Source organism: Phascolarctos cinereus, unplaced genomic scaffold, assembly GCF_003287225.1.
Source record: "Phascolarctos cinereus isolate Bilbo 61053 unplaced genomic scaffold, phaCin_HiC Scaffold_726;HRSCAF=1367, whole genome shotgun sequence".
Taxonomy (NCBI): Eukaryota; Metazoa; Chordata; class Mammalia; order Diprotodontia; family Phascolarctidae; genus Phascolarctos; species Phascolarctos cinereus.
In genome coordinates, this window is record NW_027556098.1 from 218,729,805 (window position 1) to 218,753,219 (window position 23,415).

The window sequence follows — 23,415 nt, forward strand, 5'->3', positions numbered from 1 at the left end:
AGCTAAATTTCTTTTCTTCTATTCATTTCTTTTTCACCACCATCTCAGTTTGCAGGGCAAAGTCATTTCCAGGAAGGAATCAGATAAACTTACATGACACCCAGAGAGTTCTTTTGGTTAGAAGAAGAAAGATGATTTTTATCTCTTTGTTCCTGGTCCTTATTGATGTTTAAGGTAAGTAACACAACAGTAGGGGCTGTGCTGTGAATTCTTAATTCTGGAACATCGCCATCTAGTGTCCACAAATTTGAAAAGTGTTGAATTTTACCAAAGGCCGGAAAATTAGAAGTTCTAAAGCTATGAACAGATCTGACAAGGCCTTACTCAGATTTCCCATAGTACTACAAATACCAAGCTGAAAGTTGTGTTTCCTTTGATTTTCAAGGTGGGTATAAGACTTAGGGTCAGATAGTGATGCTTACTGCGCCTCATTTGTAAAATGAAGATGTTGGATTCAGTGGCCTTTAAAATTCCTCACAGCTCTCATTTTATGTCCCTATGTTTTAATGAATCATTTCTGCTAAACAATTATAGAATCATATAACCACAGACATTTCAAGTCAAATGTGATTTTATTCCAACCCTCTCTTTTCACAGATAAGGAGAAGCTTAGTATTTTGTACAAGGATTTGTTGTCATTCATTCTCAAAGAGGACCAATGACATCAGGAGAGTGATGTCTTAAGTTGCACACATATTGGTTTTAAGTTAAGCAGAGCTGCACAAAGTTACCAGCCTCACACTCTCCTTCAGACTCATTGAAATCCAATGCCCAGACAAAGGTCAAGATTACTGGCAAAAGGCTCAAGATGTAGTGGGTGACCTTATACAAGATCACATAGCCACTGGAATTATTATAATTGTCTCTCAATTATTATAATTGTAGAAGGCATGTATACAACAGTCTAAAGATTAGAAAAGGGTGAAGGAAAGGAAGTATTCCTCAATTGCTTCTTGTCACTATTTTTTTCTGGAAGAGGCTCCAGAATTCATTCGGGGGGGGGGGCAAAAAGGGTTAAATTACTTGCCCAGGGTCACACAGCTAGTAAATGTTATGTGTCTGGGGCAGGATTTGAATTCAGATCCTCCTGACTCCAGGGCCAGTGCTTTCTCTACTGCACCACCTAGCTGCCCCCAGAATTTATTCTTACCCTCCCAGTCTCAAGAGAGGGCTAGAGAACAGGTTAGTGATAGGCTCTCTGATACTTTGTTTACAGAGTTTCTTTTCAAAGAAAGTTAAAAACCTGGTTTCATCTTTATTTCAGAGTTGAGATAAGGCAAAGGTAGCAAGCCATAGTTATACAGCTCAGCCAGGCTTTTCCTTTCCCCTGTAGGTTGCCAAACTCAGACCTGGCAACCTCCCTCTTTTAGTATGCATAAACCCTTTGCTGAGCAAGGGTGCCAATGATCTCAAGAGGGAGATGGAGAGAAACAATGATGAAAAGGGATTCTTTCACCTTCCTTTTTAAAAGCTCTCACACAACTATTTCCAAACAGAGCCACAGAAGATAAAATTCTGAGTACACCCCTGTGCATAGATGAAGTTGGCTCTGTGGGCAGAAACAGTTGAGTCCCAAGTATTTGGCAAATCAAAGGAGGCTTGCCCCAATTAGAGTCCCTTTTGAGGAAAAGCAAAGATCTGGAGGTCATTGTTGGCATCCGTTATCCTGTGCCTCTGCTGAAAGATTAAATGTGCAACCAGCCATAAAGATTAATGTAATGAAGCCTGTGACCTGTGTATAGGCCAATGATTTCTAACAATTTTTGGAACTCTTATACCCTAGCACTATAGAATGCTGGTTCCAAGCCTGAGGCATTTTGTGAGCTAATGGTTAGGCAAGACTCCTAATTCAGTGATGAGAATGATGACTCAATACTGTTTGCTCACATGAGCAATAGAGTTGGTGAGAGAGCTGTGGAGAAGGGAGAATCTTCATTCCTGCTTTCAGAGAGGACTGACTCCAAGGAGAGAGAAAGAAAGGACTTTGGGAAGCAGCAAATTTTCTGGTAGGTGAAACCCAGATACTCTACATGTCTTTGATTCCTGCTTTCCTCCCTAGAGACTTGAGGGAATTTTCCTTTAGGTAAAATTTGGACCTTTCTCTAGGTTGAGGGATCTCTAGTGGAATGACTCAGAGATTACCATATGTATTTATGCTCTTTCTAATATACCTAACTTCCCATTTCCTCAGTCTACTCAATTCTCATGATCCACTCCTCTATTCTGTCTCAGCTTTACACATACTCTTGACCTTTCCATCACCCACAAACATTCCACTTCCATGTTTATTACATTCCAAATTCCTTTACCTGACCACAATCTTTCATTATTCTGTCTTTCCGTATGCCTTTTGACCCCAAACTCGTTTTTTTGTCCTCATTACTTGCAGCATTCCCTTTACTCTTTGGTTCCTTTCAACACCTTCATCCCTGGACACTGTTTTTTCTTCCTGAATTCAATGACTGGGTGAACCAGTTCACCCTGACATTATCTTTTACTCTCAAATTCCTTGTTTGCTTATCTCATTACTCATCACAGCTGGCCACAGATGTAGATGAAACAGGTGTATAACTGCAAAACTGTGTACTTGCTGCAAAATACAAAATTTTTTGCCAACTGATCCACATGAGGTACTTCAGGTGGGTTTCTCACTGTAAGTACTACTGAAATTTAAATACATTTTCATAAAATTGTACTAGGGAAACAGTCTGTTAAAAGAGAGGGGATTTATAAGGGAAGAGAAAAATGTAGCAACAAGAATAACTGCTTAGGATGCATCTTCCGGACTAAAAAGCAAGGGTCTTTTTAGTTCACAAACCCACCCCCTCTCTCTCTTGAGCAAAGTATAATTATTCTAAGGCACCCATAATTAGTTCTACTTTCATACCTTGGAGGGTGGAACAATGAAGATAATCTGATACCACTACAACTCCCACAAGGTTTTTATTTTGTTTTGGAAGGAGGTGGAGGGAGGGTGCTTAGAGGGGAAAAAAAAGACAGAAATAGATAATATCATAATGAACTTATATTAGAGACTATTTGAATAAAGACTCTATAGCAGGATATTTTTTCCTTGTAGAATGAAATTAAAATGTAATCAACAAATATTTGGGTACCCGCCGTATGCAAGGCATTTTGAGTTACTATAAGAAAGATTTTTTTGGCCCAAGCCCAGTGAAGAAATTATTCTTCTGGACTGTGAAACTTTTGATGTGCTTGACAACCATCCTCTGAGGGTCTCAAAAATGCCACAAACAAAGGTGTGCTGGAGCCAGCTCCTCGTACTCCGGAGAGCTGATTGGTACATGTTCAGTGTGCACATTTACGCTTGGGAATTTGGAAAACACTACAGATTAGGGCTTGATTTATTGTTTTGTTTATTGTAGACTGAATCCAAACTTTACATTCTGATTCAGTCAAAGGGCCTCACTTGAGGACCTAGAGGGCCACGTGTATCCTCCACGCCAAAGGTTCCCCACCCCTGGCCTGTACTTAAGAAAGTGATGGAGAAAATGTTAATCATGCAGATTAAACTTTTCAGGGTTTTTTTTCCTGCTGGTTGTCAAACATTTTCATGTACACTTCTGCTTACAAAGCACTGATTAGTAAAAAGTAATGCTAATAGTTCACATTTCTATAAGCTTTTCCTTGCAACAACTCATGAGAGAGGTAATCAGAATAGCACCACCCTCATTTTACCCTGAGCAGAGTAAAGTGACTTATTCTAACAAAATTCTTTTATTTTTTCTTTATATACCTTTTGGATTTGTCTATCTCTGTACCTGTGGTTTCCCCTCGATAGAATGGAAACTCTTTGAAGTTGTGGACTTTTTGGTTTTTGTCTTTGTATCTCTAATGCCCTGCACAATGCAAGGTATTGAGCAGGTATTTAATGAAGTCTTGTTCAACTGAATTAAATTGAAGTGAACTGAATTGTGTTAGGGGTAGGTACAGAATGTTATATCAACACCTCCCTAGATCAAAGTTTCAAGGTGGGCTTAGTATAAGAGTAAGTGCTCTTGGATTTGGAATTAGATGATGTAATCCATCATCTGCCCCTTGCTATCTGCAGGAACTCAGCTAAGTCACCATCCCTCTTTGGGCCTCAGTTTCTTCACTAGTAAAATGGAGGGATTAAATTTCATGACCTCAGAAGTTCCTTTCTAGGTCTAGATGCTACAGATCTCAGTTTGTTCGGTTTGTGTCTTGTCTTGGGAGAAGGATAGGATGTATCCTTCTTCATGGTCAGAAAAGGAGGATGAGTAGGAGAGGGAAACACCAAGGGGGAGAGAAAGACGAACTAGGTACAGTCAAGGAGAGAGAAGAGAGAAGGAATTAATCAAGAACCGAAAAAAGAGAAAGATTCGCTATTGGGAATGAAATGACAGAAACTTCAGGCATAATGACTGAAGGAAGATGCTTACAAGGCCAAGGGGAAAAACAAGGTAGGAAAGATGTGCCCTAAATTAGGACGACTTTCTGAAGCTCTAAAGAGAGCTCTTCCTCACAGCTTTGGCATTTGATGTACCTGACGTGTTTAATGTCTTCTTGGCATAAAGGAGACTCAAACATTTTAACATAGCATGGCCTGGCTACCAGTAAAGATCACATTTCAGAAACAGTTCACTTTATTTGAGAAGCAGTATGGCATAGCAGATGGAGGGCTAGCCCGAAAGCCACGCAGATCAGGCTTCAAGTCTCACCTCTGACATCTATTGTGTGACTACTGGTAATGTATAACCTCCAAGTACTTGTGAGTATTAACTCGTAATCCTGTATTTTATATTTGATTTTATTCTGTAAGTGACCTTATTCTGTAACCATATTCTGAATCTATGGAATAAGCCTAAAGCCTTCTCTCTGTCTCTGAGTGAAAAAGCTCACGAATTTCAAAGTTTAGTCTCCTTTCTCATTGAATTAGATACCAAAGGCTTAAGCTTTCCCACAATGACTATTAGTTAAAGAAAAACTTTGCTCTCAATACTCCCATAAAACATTAGCATTTCCTGAAAGGTTTGTACATTATCCTTGAGAAGCTGGACTAACTACTGACCTTGTCCCATCTTTAGTAATTCAGGTGGTCTTATCTAATCCCCAGGTGCCAGTGAGTCTATATTGCCTGGGTCCCTAGCAGTGACTCCGGAATGCAGCCAGGACCCATAAAATTTCCCAAAAGCATTTCTTAGGGATGGAAAGAAGTGGTCTCCATCCCACATGTGGGCTATGCCCACTTTATGGGCTATATCCACTTTCTTTAATGTAACTAATAATGATCCTTCATTCCTGTGATACTGACCAATAATATGGTTTCTGTTCTGTTCTTTGTTTTATGCTTATGAAAATTAGTTGCATCTTTAATTTGGGGTCTTTGGCATGAATGGAGGCAAGTCATTGACCTTTTATTATGAAGCTGTATGCCCCTGTTGGGGGTAGCTAGGTGGCACTAGCTAGAAAGAGTGCTGGGTCTAAAGTCAGGAAGATACATCTTTCTAAGCTCAAATATGGCCTCAGATATTTACTAGCTGTGTGACCCTGGGCAAGTCACTTAACCCTGTTTGCCTCCATTTCCTCATTTGTAAAATGAGCTGGAGAAGGAAATAGCAAATCACTCCAGTATCTTTGCCAAGAAAACCCCAAATAGGATCACAAAGAGTCAGACTGAAATGACTGAACAACAAATGCCTATTAATAGATGATATCTTGCTTGGAGAAGTTGCCTTAGTTTACCTTTTTGATAAATTTGACATGCAACATACTCTAGTCAACTGTTAAAGAATATTAGTTTCAGAGAAGTCTTATATTCACAAAGAACATAAATTTCTGCCTGCACTGAGGGACTTTCTTTACCTAGAAGTTTTCTTTACCAAGGAAATCACAGGACCAGTTCCTATCCCAATGGCTTTCAAAATCTGAGTGACAAAATTTCATTCCCAAGACAAAGGTAAATAATTAAAAACTTCTTTAGTCAGAAAGATCTAACTCTTGCCAAAGCCATTCAAAAATTTTCCATTCAATGTAAAGGTAACCAGAGGTATTTCTAGGCTTATTTCTTCTCTATTCAAATGGAGACTTTAGCACTTCCTGTTTCCATTAATTCATGGAATCATAGAATCTCCAAGTTGGAATGGACCACAGAGGCCATCTAGACTAACCTGTAAATGTTCAAGAGTTTCCCTCTACAAAAAAACTGTATAGGAAAACATCTAGATTTTACCTGAAGACTTACTAAGAGAGGGAACCCACTCCCAAGGCAGATCATTTCACTTTTGGATAGCTCTAAGTAGTAGGAATCATTTTTTTTTCCATAATGCAAATTTAAATCTGTCTCTTTGTAATCTCCCTCCATTGCTCCTGAACTTTTGCCCTCTGGAGCCAAAAAGAACAATTTAAATTCCTCTTCTACACCTGCCAGTCCTTCAAGTACTCGGGAAAGAGCAATATACAGGGTTGTAGGTGCTCTCTCCATGCAGCATCAGATCACACCTTTACAATTTATTAGATGTTCTCTGACAATTGCTTCAGTCAAGAAATTCTTCTCCCTGCTGTTGCTCTAGTGACAAACTTCTCTGCTCAGTCGGTCCTAGACAACAGACATTCAGTCTTCCAAACCCTTTCGGATTCATAGGACCTACCCAAGCATATACTTCCCTGGCACAGCTTATAAGAAGCCTCAATGAGGCTTTATGCACTTCGAAGGAAGTTATATGTGATGTAATGTAATAATAAGATATAATTAATATAACACTATATGTTATATAATATGTGTATATGTATGTGTGTGTGTGTGTATGTGTGTGTGTATGTGTATGTGTGTGTGTCTGTATACAGAGCGAGAGAGACCAATAAACAGACAGAGCTACTTAATGGAGAAAGAACTAGTCTCAGAGTCAGGAAGTCCTATATTTAAGCCTCACCTTGGATATCTACTGGCTGTGTGACCCTGGGCAAATTACTCAGCCTCTTAGGGCTATGGACAACTCCTTAAAATTCTAATTTTCAGAGCAGGTCAAGATCTGCACTGGTAGAGGGAGCTTCCTATATGGATGAAATAATAGGCACTGACCATGGCAACTATGACACATATTCTCACTGCCATGATTACTGGGTGGGTAAAAGAGAGAGAAATTCCCTTTTTGCCTTGTTAGAAAACCAAGAAAGAGCTGGCAGAATTTCAAAAGAGAAAAGAAGAGAGGGAGTGGATGGGCCTTTTTCTTCTATGTTTATAGCATAGTGAGTGGGTGACATTTCCAAGCTCAGTAGACAACCTTCTCAGTCATCCTGTTATAAGGAACCACTTCATCAACTCAAAGCACAAGCCTTTTAGAACTTAACCAGAACATATCTCTCCATGGAGCCAGAGTATACATGCCCCGCTACATTGGAGGTGTCCCAGGCAGCAGTGAAGGGACGTCCTTGATAACTCCCCATTATATTTGTATCTATGTCTATGTCTATGACTATATCTATGTCTTACCCCCATCTGTCTATATTTATGTCAATGTCTATATCTACAGTTGCTTCTCATTATTCAGAATACTTATGTTCTATAAAATCATCTCAAACACTGAATCAGTGAATACTGAGCCATTGCTCCTAGGGGACATACAGGGTTAGGTTCCTGCAAGCCTCTAGTCACATTTACTTTAGCATTTTTCCAGAGCAGCCTCAAGTACAAATTGATAGATTTCCTCTTTCTTTTTCTGGGTGTGTTGCATTGTTGATTCATTAACATTGAACTCACAGCCAATAATACTATAACTCTTGCCTGAATGAGACTTTTCTAACACCTGTATTTTCTCTGTAAGGGATATCACAGCCTTCTTGTGCTTAGGAAAACTAGATAACACTTCAGTATTCCTCTGGGGTGAAATCACCATCAAAGAACACAAAAATGTGAAAAAAATGGCACTAAACTTGGAAAAAGATATCCATTTATAATATGAAAGTTAAAACAAGAAGGCAGAGCATTATTACCTTCTCATTCACCCTCAGCTGGGAATGTGTGCATCTGATGACTCAATTTTTTTGCTGCTCTACACTTTTGATCCTCCTAGCAATCCTGGGAGGCAGATGCTGTATGGTTATTCACATTTTATAGTTAAGGAAACTGAGGCAAGCAAAAGTTAAGAGTCTTGCCCAGGATTGTACAGATCATCAAGGGCGCATAGGTTTCACCATATTGCCCAAGGACCCATGACATAAAAAAAATTAAGAATACCTACTCTACATATGAATGTAATGGAATATTATTGTGCTATAAGAAATGACAAGCAGGTAGATTTCAGAAAAATCTGGAAAGACTTGCATGAATTGATACTAAGTGAAGTCAGCAGAACCATGAGAACATTGTACACAGTAACAGCAATGTTGTGTGATGATCAACTATGAATAACTTAGCTCTTCTCAGCAATATGATGATCCAAGATAATTCCAAAAGACTCATGATGGAAGATGCTATCAGTATCCAGAGAAAGAACTGATGGAGTCTGAATGCAGATCAAAGCATGTTATTTTCACTTTCTTTCTTTTTCATGTTTTTTTCCCCTTTTGGTCTGTTTCTTCTTTCACAACATGGCTAATATGGAAATATGTTTTACATGATTGCACATACACAATGTAAATAAAATAAAATTCTTACCTTTTTAGGGAGGAGGGAGGGAGAAAATTTGGAACTCAAGATTTTTAAAAAATGAATGTTGAAATTGTCTTTACATGCAATTGGAAAAAAATAAAATAGTATTAAATAAACAAAAACGCCTACCGCAGACTTTTTCTGAGTCATAGATCATGACTTGGGTTGGTATTTCTATATATACAAAGAGGTAAATCCATATTATCGGATCAAAAATAGAAGGGAAATAATAGAAGTTTCCTATTTGAAAACAGAGAGGCCTCAAGGCATTCACAATCTCACTTTCAATTAGTCAGAAAAGACTTGGCATTTCAGAATGACCTCTAAAGCACAGCAAGCATTGATTTTCAAGTTATAAATAAATTTCAGCAAGTAGGTGAATTCATAAATATGGAATCTAAGAACAATAAGGACCAACTGTATATCTACATCTAATATGTGTCAGTCATTCATTCAATAAACATTTATTAAGTGCCTTCTATGTGCCAGGCACTGTTCTAAGTGCTAGGAATGCACAAAAGACAGTCCCATTCCTTGGAGGAGTTCACAATCTAATGCGGAAGACAACATACCAACAATTAGGTATAAACAAGATACAGAAGGAAAGCACCAGCATTAAGGGAGATGGGAAAGGCTGCCTATAGAAGGTGGAATCTTAGCTGGGATTTAAAAGAAGCCAGGAAAGCCAGGAGGAAAAGACAAGGAAGGAGAGATTCCAGGCATGGGGAACAGACAGGAAAAATGCTGGGAATTGGATGATGATGCATCTTGTTGGAAGAATAGCAAGGAGGCCAATGTCACTGCACCAAAGATGGTGTAGTACACAGTGGAGGATTGGGGAGGGTGTCAGATGTAAGAGCAACTGGACAGGTAGGGGGGCAGGTTATGAAGGAATTTGAATGACAAGCAGGATTCTGTTTAATTAGGGCAACATCCACATATATGTAATTTGTTGTTCAATTGTTTTTCAGTTGTGTCTGAATGGGTCGTGACCCATTTGGGGTTTTCTTGGCAAAGATACTGGAATGGTTTACCATTTCCCTCTCCAGCTCATTTTACAGATGAGGAAACTAAGGCAAACAGAGATTTAAGAGCTTTGTCCAGGGTCACACAGCTAATAAGTGTCTGAGGCTGGATTTGAACTCAAGAAGATGAGTCTTCCTGACTGCAGTCTTATCCACTGTGCCACCAAAACAAAATAGTCAAGTGCTAAAAACAAACAAACAAACAAACAAAAAAACCCAAAAAAACCCTGCGAAGAATCCCTACTTAAAACTACCTTTCTGGAGCAGGAGACTGTTCACATCAACCCCACTCCCGACTCACCCCAGCACCCCCCTGTACCCCTTACCTACAAGGCAGTTTTCAAATCTCATTCTCAAGTTTTAAGAATGGCTTTTTCCTCTGAACTCGCTGTCTAGGATTAGAAGGCTTAGCAGAACCACAAGGCTAATGGAAACCACCTGCGCATTGTGGCTCAGCCTAGCCTAGCAGACGAATAAATACCTGTTTTGGTTAATGGAATGGAGAAGAGCTGTTGAACAAGTTTGTTCTCTGACGTTCTCAGGACCATGACGATGTCAGCAGGTAATGTGTCTCTATTCTTCTCCAGAAAGCCAAAAGCATCGTATAAAACCTGCATCAGAAACAGTAAATAAGCAAAAAATAAGCTGCCTGCTGTCAGTAACAGGGAGAATTTGCCTAAGGTGGGTAATTAGCTGTGACAGAGAGTGGTTTAAAAATAGACTTCTGAAGAGAATTCAAACCTGGTGCAGCTGTGCTTTCTAAATCTGGACAAGGAAGTCAAAATAAAGCACGGTGGATGTGCAGCTGCTGATGGGCCCCTTCACCTTCACTTCTTGTCAGAGACCTCTCCCGGTGAAGGACCAGTACAGCAACATGAAGATGAGAAGAGTTGGCCTCAGAGCCAGGAAGACCTGAGTTCAAGTGCCTCCTGTCACGCATTCTGACTCAGGGCAAGTTGCAACCTCTCGATGCTCTAGTTGCTGAGAATGTGCTGATCTGAATTGATAGAGAGTTTCCTCACAAAGAAATTTCTTATGCTAATTAAATCAAAGGTCAAGTCCCTGGCCTATCTAGTCAAGTGTAGAAATAAATTATTATTATTATTATTATTATTATTATTATTATTGTTACTACTACTACTGCTACTACTACTACTATTACTACCACTATCACTACTACCACTACCACTACCACTACTACCACTACTACTACTACAACTACTACTGATTAGAGGTAATATGGTGTTGTGAAGGAGCCAGGAGAGACCTGGGTTTGAATCTCATCCCTGATACTTAGAAGCTATGTGACTATAGGTAAGTCATTTAAACTCTTTGAGCCTCAGTTTCTTACATCTGAAATGGGAATAATAATAATAATAATAGTACCCACTTCACACAGTTAGATGGTGCACTGGGCTTAGAATCAGGAAGACTCATTTTCCTGAGTTCAAATCTAGCCTCAGACACTTACTCGCTGTGTGACCCTGGGCAAGTAACTTAATCTTGTTTGCCTCAATTTTCTCATCTGTAAAATGAGCTGGAGAAGGAACTGGCAACCACTCCAGTATTTTTGCCAAGAAAACCCCAAATGGAGTCACAAAGAGCTGGACACAACTTGGAATGACTAAACAACAACAGCCTATTTCACAGGCTTGTTGTGAGAATCAAATGAGATAATGTGTGTGAAGTGTCCTGTAACCAATCCTGCTAAGAAGTCGGTCTCTTGTCTATTTTTGGTAAAACCCTATGTTTATGTAACCTGAGTCCCACAGCCCATCGGTATGGGACTGTCTCCTGTCTTTGCTATTGTCCCCTCTTCGGTGGAAATCAATGCCCTGCTCCTGTGTGAGGGGCAAGATTGGGAGAGAGGAGACCTCTTCAGTCTCTCTGAGTCTCTTGAGTCTTTGATCTCTGTAATTGCTTCAGACATTTCTGGCTTCCAGCTTGAGAGAGAAGATGAATGATGCCAACCCCACCCAAGATTGCTGAGGGGAAAATAAGACCCTGGGAAGAAGCTGATGTGAGAAGAGCTGTCAATCTCCATCATGTCTCTGTCTCCTGCTTGCCATACTTACTAGAGGCTTCAGGGAATCTCCCCTTGGTTGAGATCTAGGACTCTCTTATTTGAGCGGAGCTACCTGTTCCCAATGAGAGAACTTTTACCCTGTATTGTCTGGTATATATTCTCCTATATGTACTCTCTCTGATTTGCTATTAACTTGGATAAATGGGTTTCTTTGCTACTTTCTATGTGTCTTTATTTTGGAACTGGTGTTTGATGGAAAGAGAGGCAAGGCATGGATATAAAGTTTGGATCCTCCTCTCCCCATGAAAGAAAGAGCAATCAAAAATTTAGCTTGAACCTGATAACCAAATTCTTTAGACTGATAATATTTAAGGAGTAGATAGACATTATTCTAGCCTGATCAAAGCAGCCAAGATTCTGGCTTCAACCTTCGGAGAAGGAGGTGAGGGGGGAGAAGAGGCTGGAGATGTCTATTCTGCCTCCCTTCAAGCCATACCACAATACTCTACCCTACATGTGAGGGACAGCTTTGCTACATTTATATAGCATCTTATAGTTATCTTTTTTAAAAACCTGGTATCCTTTTTTACATCACCTTCATTTTCCAATATATCTCACCTCACTTCCCTTTTCAATCATCCATTAAAATAAGAATATAAAAAGGGGGAAAGCAGTTCAACAAAAGTAACTACTATTAAACAAGACCGCCATTATATGCAGTGGAATATATCTGCACCCCTAATCTCCACACCTCTGCAAATAAGGATGGAGATGTATTTCTTATCTCTGCCATGGGGCCAAATTTGGTCATTTAATTTTGAAGTATTCAATTTTGGTTGTTATTGTTGTTCCTTCCAATGTAGTCATTGTGTATATGGTTTTCCTGGTGCTGTTTACTCTACTTTGCATCAATTCATATACATCTTCCTTTACTTCTCTATATTCTTTGTATTCATGGTTTATTATTAATTATTATTATTATTAATATTCTATTATTATCTATATTGTTTTATATTTATGTTTTATTTAATTATGATTTATGTATTATATTACATTATAGTTATGTTACTGTTATTACTATTCCATTGTTTTGGAGCTTTTGAGGCATTTCCTATGCATTATTTCATTTAATGAGACATCTCTTTGAGAGGGGCAGAACAAGTTATCTTACAGATGAAATCTCAAACTCAACATGTCCAAAGCAAAACTCATTATCTGTCACCCCCAAACCCACTCATCTTCCAAATGTCCACCATTCTTCCAGTTCCTCAGTTTGATGTTCAAGGAACTTCAAAATCTAACAGCTCCCCCTGCCCCTCACCCAGCCTCTTCTTGGTCTTCTCATACCGTATTCCTTGCTCTATACCCTTGCATCCAGTGACATTGGCCTCCTTTATGATCCACAAACGATATGCCATCTCTTGTTGTTCAGTTGTTTCACTCACGCCTGACCCTTCATCACCCCATTTGGGGTTTTCTCAGCAGGTGGTTTGCCATTTCTTCTCCCTTTCATTTTATAGATGAGGAAACTGAGGCAAACAGGGTTAAGTGATTTGCCCAGGGTCACACAGCTAGTAAGTGTCTGGGGCCAGATTTGAACTCAGGAAGATGAGTTTTCCTGATTTCTCCACTCCACTGGCTGCCCCTATACCATCTCTTAGATCTGAGCATTTCCTCTAGCCATCTTCCATGCTTGGAATGCTCTCCCTCCTCATCCCTGCCTACTGGCTTCCTTCAAGTCTCAACCAAAATCTCACATTAAGTTAGGAAGTTAGGAAGACTTTCCTCACCCCTCTTAATTCCAGAGTCTTCCTTCTTTTATAACGTATGTAGCATATTTGTACATATTTGCTTCTTGTATCCCCCACTAGATTGTGAGCTTCTTGAGGGCAGGGACTAGATTTTTGCCTCTTTTTATATCCCAGTGGGCAGCTAGGCAGCACAGTGGATAGAGTGCCAATCTTGGAGTCAGGAGGACCTAAGTTCAAATCTGTTTTCAGACACTTACTAGCTGTGTGACCTGGGCAAGTCACTTAACCCGATTTATCTCAGTATCTTCATCTGTAAAATGAGCTGGAGGAGGAAATAGCAAACCATTCCAGTATCTTTGCCCAAATGGCTCATGAAGAGTCTGACATGACTAACAACATATCCCCAGCACTTAACACAGTGTCTGACACATTAGTAGGTGCTTAATAAATGTTTATTTACTGATTGATTGGTGTTATCTTTGATTCCTAATGCTCCCTCACTCCACACAGTCCATCACTGGCCAAATATTGCCATTTCTACTTCAATAATACCTCTCACATCTAACCTTGACAACAACTCTTACATTTAACCTCTTCTCTTCACGTGACTACCATCTTAATCTCAGATCTTCATTACCTCTCATGGCCTCTTAATTTGGTCTCCCTGCCTCAAGTCTCTCCCCATCCCAGCCTGTCCTCTACATAGCTGCCAAGGTGATTATCCATAAGTGCAGAACTGGCTGTATTTTTCCACCACTCAAAAACTCCAGTGGCTCCTTATAGCCTATAATTGAATATCAACTCCTCTGTTGAACTGTTAAAGCCCTTCAAACCTGGCCTCAATCTATCTTTCCATTCTCATTATACGTGACTTCCTTTGCTGGACTCTGATTCAGCCAAACTGGCCTTCTGTCTATTCCTCACACACAGCACCCCATCTCCTATCTCTCTGTCATTGCACTGACCAATCCTCATGCTTAGAACACACTCTCCTTTTCTTTGCTTCATAGAATCCTTCTCTTCCTTCAAGAGTCAGCTTGAGAACCACTTTCTACATGAAACCTTTCCTGATCTCTGTCTGCTAGTGCATGCCCTCCCTCCCAAATTATTTCATATTTAACTTCCTTGCATTTATTTGTATTTATTCTCATAATAGCTATTGTGCGTGCATACTGATGTGCTTGTCTCTTCTAAAAGAATATGAGCTCCTTGAGAGTAGTGATTGTTTGTGTTTATATTTTAATTGGTCAGTTAATAAACATTATTTAGGCATCTGCTATGTGTGAGGAACTCTGCAAAATACTGGGGTTACAAAGAAAGGCAAAAGACAGTCCCTGTCCTCAAGGAACTCACTCCAGTCCCTACCATATTGCCTGGCATACAGCAGACAATTAATAAATACTGATTGATTGACTGAAAACAAAAACACAAGACTAAATGTTTTACGCAAGACTGTTTAACTAATAAGTAGCAGACTCAGGACTAGAAACCAGGGCTTTAGACTTGTAGTCCAAGAATTTTTACTGTGTCTTACACCATATTAACTATTACGGATTACAAAGATACATTTAGTACATTGTTATTACCACTTTTAGGGAAGTATAAGGTGGAAAAAGTACACTAGGAGACATCTAGTGGTAAAACAACCTTCACACCAATTGCTGAGGATCAATGAGGGATCCCAGACTGGTGGAACAGATAAATGTTTTAAGGAAAATACATAATGATGAGACACCCAAGGGCATTTGTGGAATGAATAAAGACTTCCTTAATATGTGTGTATACATATCTATCTATCTATCTATATACATAATACACACACATATGTATGTGTATATATGTATATGTGTGTATAGGTATATATGCATATATACCTATACACACACATATATGCATATATATACACATGTGTGTGTGTGTGTGCGTGTGTGTGTGTGTGTGTGTATATACATATATATATATATATATACATATACATATGTACACACTAAGTGAATTTCAATAAACTGGGGGGGAACAGGAGACCATATGGAATAATCTTCAGACTTCTATTTCAAGTAGCATTTTCCAACTGAGTGGCAAAAAATGATATGTAAACCTTTAAAGGTTTCCTGTTGCTTAGAGGGAAAAAAGCAAACTCCTTATCGAGACACTCATGGACCTTCACCACAGTCCCTAAACCTACTTTTGCAGCCTTATCATTCCCTGCTCTTCTAAAACTCTACAACTAACTATTTTCCACCAAATACCCACCAGCTTTTCTACTTCTTTGCTGTTGTTTATGTCATTCCCTATACCAATATTATCTCTTCTTTCCCACCTCTCACAATTCCTAAATTTCTCACCCTGTAAGGTCCAGATCAAATGTTATTTCCTACATGAAGTATCCTTTTTTACCTCCCCAGTTAGGCTGCTAAGTGGCATAGTAGAGAGAGCACTATATTTGCAATCAAGGAGGCTGGAGTTCAAATTCTGACTTAGACACTTACTAGCTGTAAGATCCTGCGCATGTAACAACTTTTTTTAGCCTCACCTTCCTCATCTATAAAGTGGGAATAATAATAGCACCCACCTCACAGGATGTAAGGACGGAATGAGATAACCCATGTAAAGTCCTTAACAAACCTGCAAGCACTATATAAATCTTAGCTATTTTGTTTTAACCAGTGTTATGATACATATATCATGTTCTGCCTTATACCACAGCTAGCTGTATATCTGCCTTATCCCTGCTATGAAAATGGAAGCTAATTGAGGATAGACACTGTCTTTACTTATTTTTGTATCCCCCTTAACACCTAGCATAGTGGTTTGTGCACAGCAGACTAGATAATCTCTTTTTTTAAATTAAATGTTATTGTTTTCAATCAGCAAAAATCTGTCTTCCTACCCACCCACTACCCATCTCCCAAAGGAGAAAGAAAGAAAACCAAAACCCCTATTACAAACATTTATAGTAAAGCAAAACACGTTTCTGCATTAGCCATGTGAAAAGAAAATATGTTTCATTTTGCATTCTGAGTACAGTACTTCATCTCTCTATTAGGAAGTGAATTAACTGGATAATCTTGAAAATAACCCATAGCTTCCCCAAGCCTCAGTTTTATCACCATCATGCTAATCATCATGGCTGACACTCTAAGGTTTGCAAAATGCTTTATGTTCATTTTCTCATGTGACCTTTACAACAATCCTGAGAGGTAGATATAAGGATCTTCTATAAATCAGACATAACACTGGCCTTACCTGACTCACAACATTGTTGTGGGTGTCAAAGCCCTTTTTAAAACTAAAGCATTATACAAAGGTAAGGTATAATGTGGTAGATAGTATAATATGATATAATTAGGCAGAATATGGTATGTGTAGATACAATGCTTGACTTGGACTCGGCAAGACTTCAGTTCAAATCCCCTTTCCCATATTTATTGGCAGCATGACCGTGGGCAAGTCACTTTAACTTTTGACACCTCAATTTCCCTATCTATAGAATGGAGATATCAATACATGGAGTACCTACCTCATGGGTTGTTGTGAGGCTATAACAAGATAATGTAGGCAAATAAATGTAAGCCATATATATTTTTAAAAAGGAAACTTTCAATGTCTGCCTCGACTTTGCTATTGGAACATGAAATTTAAGTTGACATATAATGTCACAGTAGTTGGATAAAAAGAAAACGATTTAGATTGTCATCAACAGCTTAGCCCAGCAGAGTTGTCATCAAAGGACCTCCATTCGAATCCTGACCCTGCTGTTAACTATCCGTGTGAATTTGAGCAAGTCAATGAACTTTTCTAAGCTTCAATTTCCTCATTTATAAAGTGAGAAGATTGGACCAGATGGCTTCTAATGTCCCTTCCTACTCAAAATCTATGACCCCATGTCTCCAAATATTTTGATGCTTGGTGTTGGGTAGAATAAACATCTGGACGTTTAATTGATTTTGTTGGCTTTTTATTTGGATGTTACGGTTCCCTGTAGGCCTTGCCTAAAATTATATCAGCCCTCCCAGTTTTATTCCCATTCCAGAATTACTTTAAAATTTGAACGTTCACAGCTAAACACACTGGGAAAAGATGTAATATGTTTGCTCTCTGGAGAGCTGTCACTTCTAGGCAATACCTCAGGTAAGAGGCAGATGGCCCCTCTCTAGGGCACCCCTGTGAGAAACTTGTTTCTATGCCAGAGGCAACTTTTGTGATCAATCCCACTGTGAAAGTTTGTGAGTTATGAGTAGGGATTCAAGAAGCATTTAAAAAAAGAAAGAAATCTGCAAGCAATTACCCAAGCTTCACAGATATGGCGATGTAGCCACTTATCTCTTGTTAAATTCAGACCCAATAACAGTCAAACACCTTTTACCTTTCCAGCATAGTGCTGAATGCCGAAGCATAGCTCCACTCGTTTTGGCCTCCAGAAGTATTTACATCGAAGATTATCTTCAAATTTATCTGTTTAAAGACACAAGCAAACCATAGCATGAAATACCCTTGAGAGCGTCTGGATCAGCCTTCCCACTTAAACCAGACACAGGGGCCTGCTAAGAGCCCCTGTACATCTGAAACTTAGATTTTTTTAAATTTAGCTTCTGAATAAAGAAACTTAGATGGTTAGATTCTAAATAAAGAGAATTAGGGCTAAGTTTGAGAGAGTCACTGCACTTGGATTAGAGAGATCAGGCTAGAAGGGGGGTGTTTCTGTTGGACATTTTCTTTGTGACTTCACCCCCTCTTTAGGCATCTGACTAGGCAATATTTCCCAGAGTTCATGGTTTCCCAGCATGATGCTGCTCCTGTTCTCCCTAAGAGCTCCCCACAAATGTTTTTTGCAATACCAGAGACATCACCAATTTACTTCAGGACAGAAGCTGTCCCGAGGGGATGAAGATAATGTGAGTTTTAATTCATCTTGGCAACACGTAAGATTTATAGGTGCTCAGGGAAATTAATAGAGGTGTCAATAGACTAAACTTTTCAAAAAATGCAGAATGCAATCTGCTATGTGAATAATCTCACCCACCCAATAAGGGAAAGGTTAGAAATATTCATTGAGTCTGTCATCAAGTATTTACTAACTATCTGCCAGGAAGACAGACAGTGCTGTACTGAAAAACAAACAAACAAACAAAAAACTTCAGTTAAGTCCTATGGGCATTTATTAAGCAATCATTACTTATAAGGCACTGTGTAAGGTGCCAGAGATAAAGAAACAGAAAGGTCCCTGTCCTCAAGAAGTTTATGGCATACTGGGGGTTGAGAGGGTACACACATCTAAGTAACTACAAAATATTCACAATATAAGAGACAGAGACAGAGAGAGAGAAGTAATAGTTGGATATCCATGATTATACAGTAATATTTGATTCCGTTCTTTAAGGATCTTATAATTTAGGTGAAGGGAAAAAAAAGCCACTAGGTGGTGCCGTGGATAGAACACTGGGCCTGGAGTCAGCAAGAGTCCTCTTCCTGAGTTCAAATCTGATTTCAGATACTTACTAGCTGTGTGACCCTGGACAAATCACTTAACCCTGTTTGCCTCAGTTTCCTAATCTGTAAAATGAGCTGGAGAAGGAAATGGCAAACCACTCCAGTATCTCTGCCAAGAAAACCCCAAATGGTGTCACCATGAGTCAGACACAATTGAAATGACTGAACAACAAATAAAATGAGGTTATGATAAAAAAAATAACAATGTAAGAAATATTAACAAGGTAGTATATGATTAAGCATGAAATGAATGAAACAGATAAAATTGTTATGATTCATAGGAAAGAGAAATCACTGTGTATTAGAATGGTCAGGGAAGGATCCATGGAGCAGCTGAATATTCAACAAGGCCTTTAATGATGAGTAGAAGATGAATAAACAAAGGAAACAGGGCAGCTAGGTGGTACGGTAGAAAGAGTCAGGCCTGGAGTCAGGAAGACTTGAGTTCAAATCCAGCCTCAGACACTCACTAGCCATGTGACCTTGGGCAAGTCAGCTTACCCCTGTTTGCCTCAGTTTCCTTATCTGTAAAATGAGCTAGAGAAGGAAATGTCAGACCACTCCAGTGTTTTTGCCAAGAAAACCCCAAATGGGTCACAAAGAGTCAGACATGACTGAAAGAACTGAACAACAACAATAAGCTATGAAAGCAGCCCAGAGAGAAAGAGAAAATAATATGAGTAAAAATGAATAAGTGAGAATAAAGGGAATGGACAGGAATGAGCATTTATTCAGCACCTACTATGTGCCAGGCCCTATGATAAGCACTTTACAAATATCATCTCAGTTGATCCTCGCAACAACTGTGGGAGATACGTGCTGTTATTAAACCATTTTACAGTTGAGGAAACTGAGGCTGAGAAAGGTTAAGTGACTTGCTTTTGGTCACTCACAGCTACTAAGTGTTTGATATTGGATTTGAACTCAGGTCTTCCTGACTACAGGCCCAGCACTATATCTATGGTACCATCTAACTGCCTCAATGAGAATCATATGTTTGGGGAGCAGTGAATATATAGATCAATCTGGCTTCTATGAAGACAACATGGAAGAAACTAATAAAAGTTATGGCTGAAAGGGGAATTTGGAGCCAAACTGTCAAGGGCTTTGAATTCCAGGCTCTATCTCTAACCTATAAAGAGTGGAGAGTCATTGGAAATATTTTAGCAGAGGAATGATGTAATAAAACTAGCATTTTGGGATGATTAATCTAGCAGTCATGATCAGGATGGAAGTAGAAGAGAGACAGACATAGGAAAACTACTTAGGAAGTATATGTAATAATTCTGGCACGTAATAATGAGGGTTTAGACTATGGCTGTGTCAGTGAGTGTGGAAAGGAAGGTTAGGGATGGGGACTGAACCTGGGATTTTGTTGATCTAGGGAATGCTCAGGCAAGGAAACTCCCTTTACCATTTAGGTCGACCACTTTCTCAGCAAGAGAAGGTGAAAGACTTCCATGGGGTCACACAGTCAATAGGTGTCAAAGGAAGCACTGGGGTGGAGCTCATCTTGACTTTGAGGCTGGCTCTCTGTTACTGGGCCACCCTGCCTCTCAGAAAGGGTGGGCCAGATCTGAAGAAGACATGATAAGATTTGCTGACTGCCTGTGGGAAGGGAAAGAGGAGTCAAAGATGAATACAACTCTCAGACCTTGGTGACTGGGATTCTGGTAGCTCTATTTTCAGAAATAGAAAAGTCAGAAGGATTTGGGGTGGGTGGGTGGAAAGGATGAGTTCAATTTTAGACATGCTGAGTTTAGGAAGATGGTAGGGCATAAATGTTACTTGTCACTTGCTAAATGTTCTAATTAATTTTAAAGGGGGCTACATTTTACACACGTATTACTAGCTGAAAAAATTACAGGATATGTGAAGCTTTATGTTAGATCCCCTTGCCTTGAGGAGGTGAACAGATGCCACATTCTGGACTGAATGTGTGTTCCTTTCTTGAAAAAATACATACCAACTAATGTCAGGTCTGTTGCCTGGGGAAATCTGCTTTCTTCATCAAGGAGAGAAAGCAGTCCCATTGGTTTCTGGAGAAACATATCCAGGAGAGGGCGATTGTCTTCATATTCCACTACTGTGGCATCAATTCCTTCATTCTGATATTCCATCTGTTGGATAATTTAATAAGAATACACAAAATCCCTTTCTCCCCCATCCCTACCCCCCAACACTTGACTGGTTAAATTACAAACAACATATCATTTTGCTGTGAAGTTTCTAACAGGAAGTGCAGCAGAGTGAATAGAGAGCCAGTCTCAAAATTAGGAAGCTTGGGATTCAGGTTCTAGCTTTGACCCGCTGACTGTGTGACCCTGGACAAGTCATTTAACTTTTTAGTTCCCAAGTAGTCTTTCAGAGAAGGTGCTAATGTACATAGGTAGGGGGAGTTCCCTTATCCAGGAGTACCTCATATCAATGAGATCACAGGTACCATTATGGTCCCTGTCATCATCCCTGTGAAATTTCTAGTGAGTGATAGCATTAAACTTTCTGTGATAAAGTGCCACTGATATTTGTATGCTTTCTTGTGTGCAGAAATGTTTGTTTGGCTCTGCCTGTTAATGACTTGTAGCAAACAACTGATTGTTGATAAAAAGGAGATGCTTGTCTATTTCTCCCAAGAGAGATAGGGTTTTTAGAACAAAAACAAAGAAGAGTGAAAGGGACGGCTAGAAGAGGAGGGAGGCTGATGAGAGGAGAAAGCCTTTTCATTAAGCATCTGATTTAGACCAGGAGGTAAGATTTCTCTTGCAATGGAGTGAGTCAATCTAGCGTGACAGACTCAGAGAGAATTAGATTTCTCAAAGAAGCAGACAAAAAGATTTTTGACTGGGAATAGATAGGATTGGGAATTGGCAACAGGGACTGGGAGAGGAGGGAGCCCTGGGTAGATTTATCCAGAACAACTGAAGAAGCTATCAGAATTTTCTCCAAAGGTGGACCAAAGGGCACTTGGTATTTACTTTAGGTCTTGAGAATGTCCTAACTAATAACTAGTTTATATGTATCTCATCCTCATTTCTTTTTCTTTTTCTTTTTTTTTTTTTGGTGAGGCAATTGGGGTTAAGTGACTTGCCCAGGGTCACACAGCTAGTAAATGTCAAGTGTCTGAGGCCATATTTGAACTCAGGTCCTCCTGACTCCACAGCTGGTGATCGGTGCTCTATCCATTGTGCCACATCGCTGCCCCATCATCATTTCTTCCAGTAAAGTGCTATACATGAGAAGACTGGCCAGAATGATTTTTCTTATCATACCATCTTGTTATGTATAGAAGGAAGGGTATCCCAGAGGAAGGTCTTGGTAAATTCTCTAAGCTAACGACAAGAGCAACCCTGAGCAATAGCAAAAGCAGGAAACTAGAAGCCAGCTCATTGCTACACCCAATACCTTCTGTTTTACTTACCATCAGCCTCATAGGGACTTAATTCCCATCTCTAGAGCACTAAGGACATTCACTGCCCTTCTATGGAACCTTAAAATTGAGCAAGACCTCTAGCAAGGGTGGTTATTGAGGGCAACACAATTTATGGTATGGGGGCATTGGTGGGGTGTTGAGAGCAACAAGGAACTAGGTCCTACTTGCAAGCTCATCAGTCCCATTTTAGCTAATATCTTACATATTTTCTAATAGAGTGGGGGTGGGGGGGGAGGACTATGACCTGTGGAATTAGTCCACAGATAAAGGGATTTTGTTTTGAAGGAGTATTTAAATAATTGGCTTGTCACCAGTTCCACACACGTAGGAAACCGCACCTTTCTAAAAAGATCTAGACTTCTCTATTTGGGTTAAATTTAGACTATTTACATGTTATTGACAGGAATTTTCTATTAAAAACAGAATCTCCTCATTAGCCAGCCCATTTTCTCCAAAATCTTACCTCTTCAGCCTCTCTACCAGAGTTTTTGCTTTGGGCCGTAGGCAATTTGGAGGGAGTTTATCATCTCCTACCCTCAACACTTCCATTATCATATTTAATTATTTCAGAATTCAATTTTACCTGCTCAAGTGCAAAAATGTGTTGGTTGAAATAGTACTGGATTTGCTCATTGGCAATGTTTATACAGAGCTGCTCAAAGGAGTTTCTCTGGAAGTTCTCAAATCCAAAGATATCCAGAATCCCAACATTCATCCCACGCTCTGCACGGCTGCATGGGGAAAAAAGCATGATATCCCTCACAAGGAGAAAGCACTTCTGGACAGCAGATAAAATGCGCACATTTACAAACCTGTGTGCATGCGTAGGAAGAACAGATTCCCTGCTAAATAGAACTTGGTATACATGGAGAGACCATATAGAGATGATATTCTCTCTCTGTCTCTGTCTTTCTCTCTGTCTGTCTCTCTATGTTTCTCTCTCTGTCTCTGTCTCTCTCCCCCCAGTTGCTCTTGTTTTTTTTCTTTTCTTTTCCTTCTTTCGGTCTACACGTATGACCTCATCAGCAGATGCCTACATCAGGCAGGTATTCACCTATTTA

The 23,415-nt window shown here is 39.5% G+C and overlaps 1 protein-coding gene across 1 annotated transcript in view; it reads right to left on the minus strand.

Annotated features, from left to right (window-relative positions):
• MYO3B (myosin IIIB) overlaps window positions 1-23,415 on the minus strand; it is a 632,072-nt gene that overhangs the window by 348,991 nt on the left and 259,666 nt on the right. The window contains exons 18-21 of the mRNA XM_078146159.1: window positions 22,938-23,092; window positions 20,891-21,044; window positions 17,801-17,889; window positions 10,139-10,268 (exon numbers count right to left, since the gene is read on the minus strand). Coding sequence (XP_078002285.1) covers window positions 10,139-10,268; window positions 17,801-17,889; window positions 20,891-21,044; window positions 22,938-23,092 — 528 coding nt within the window. The remainder of the gene's footprint in view (window positions 1-10,138; window positions 10,269-17,800; window positions 17,890-20,890; window positions 21,045-22,937; window positions 23,093-23,415) is intronic.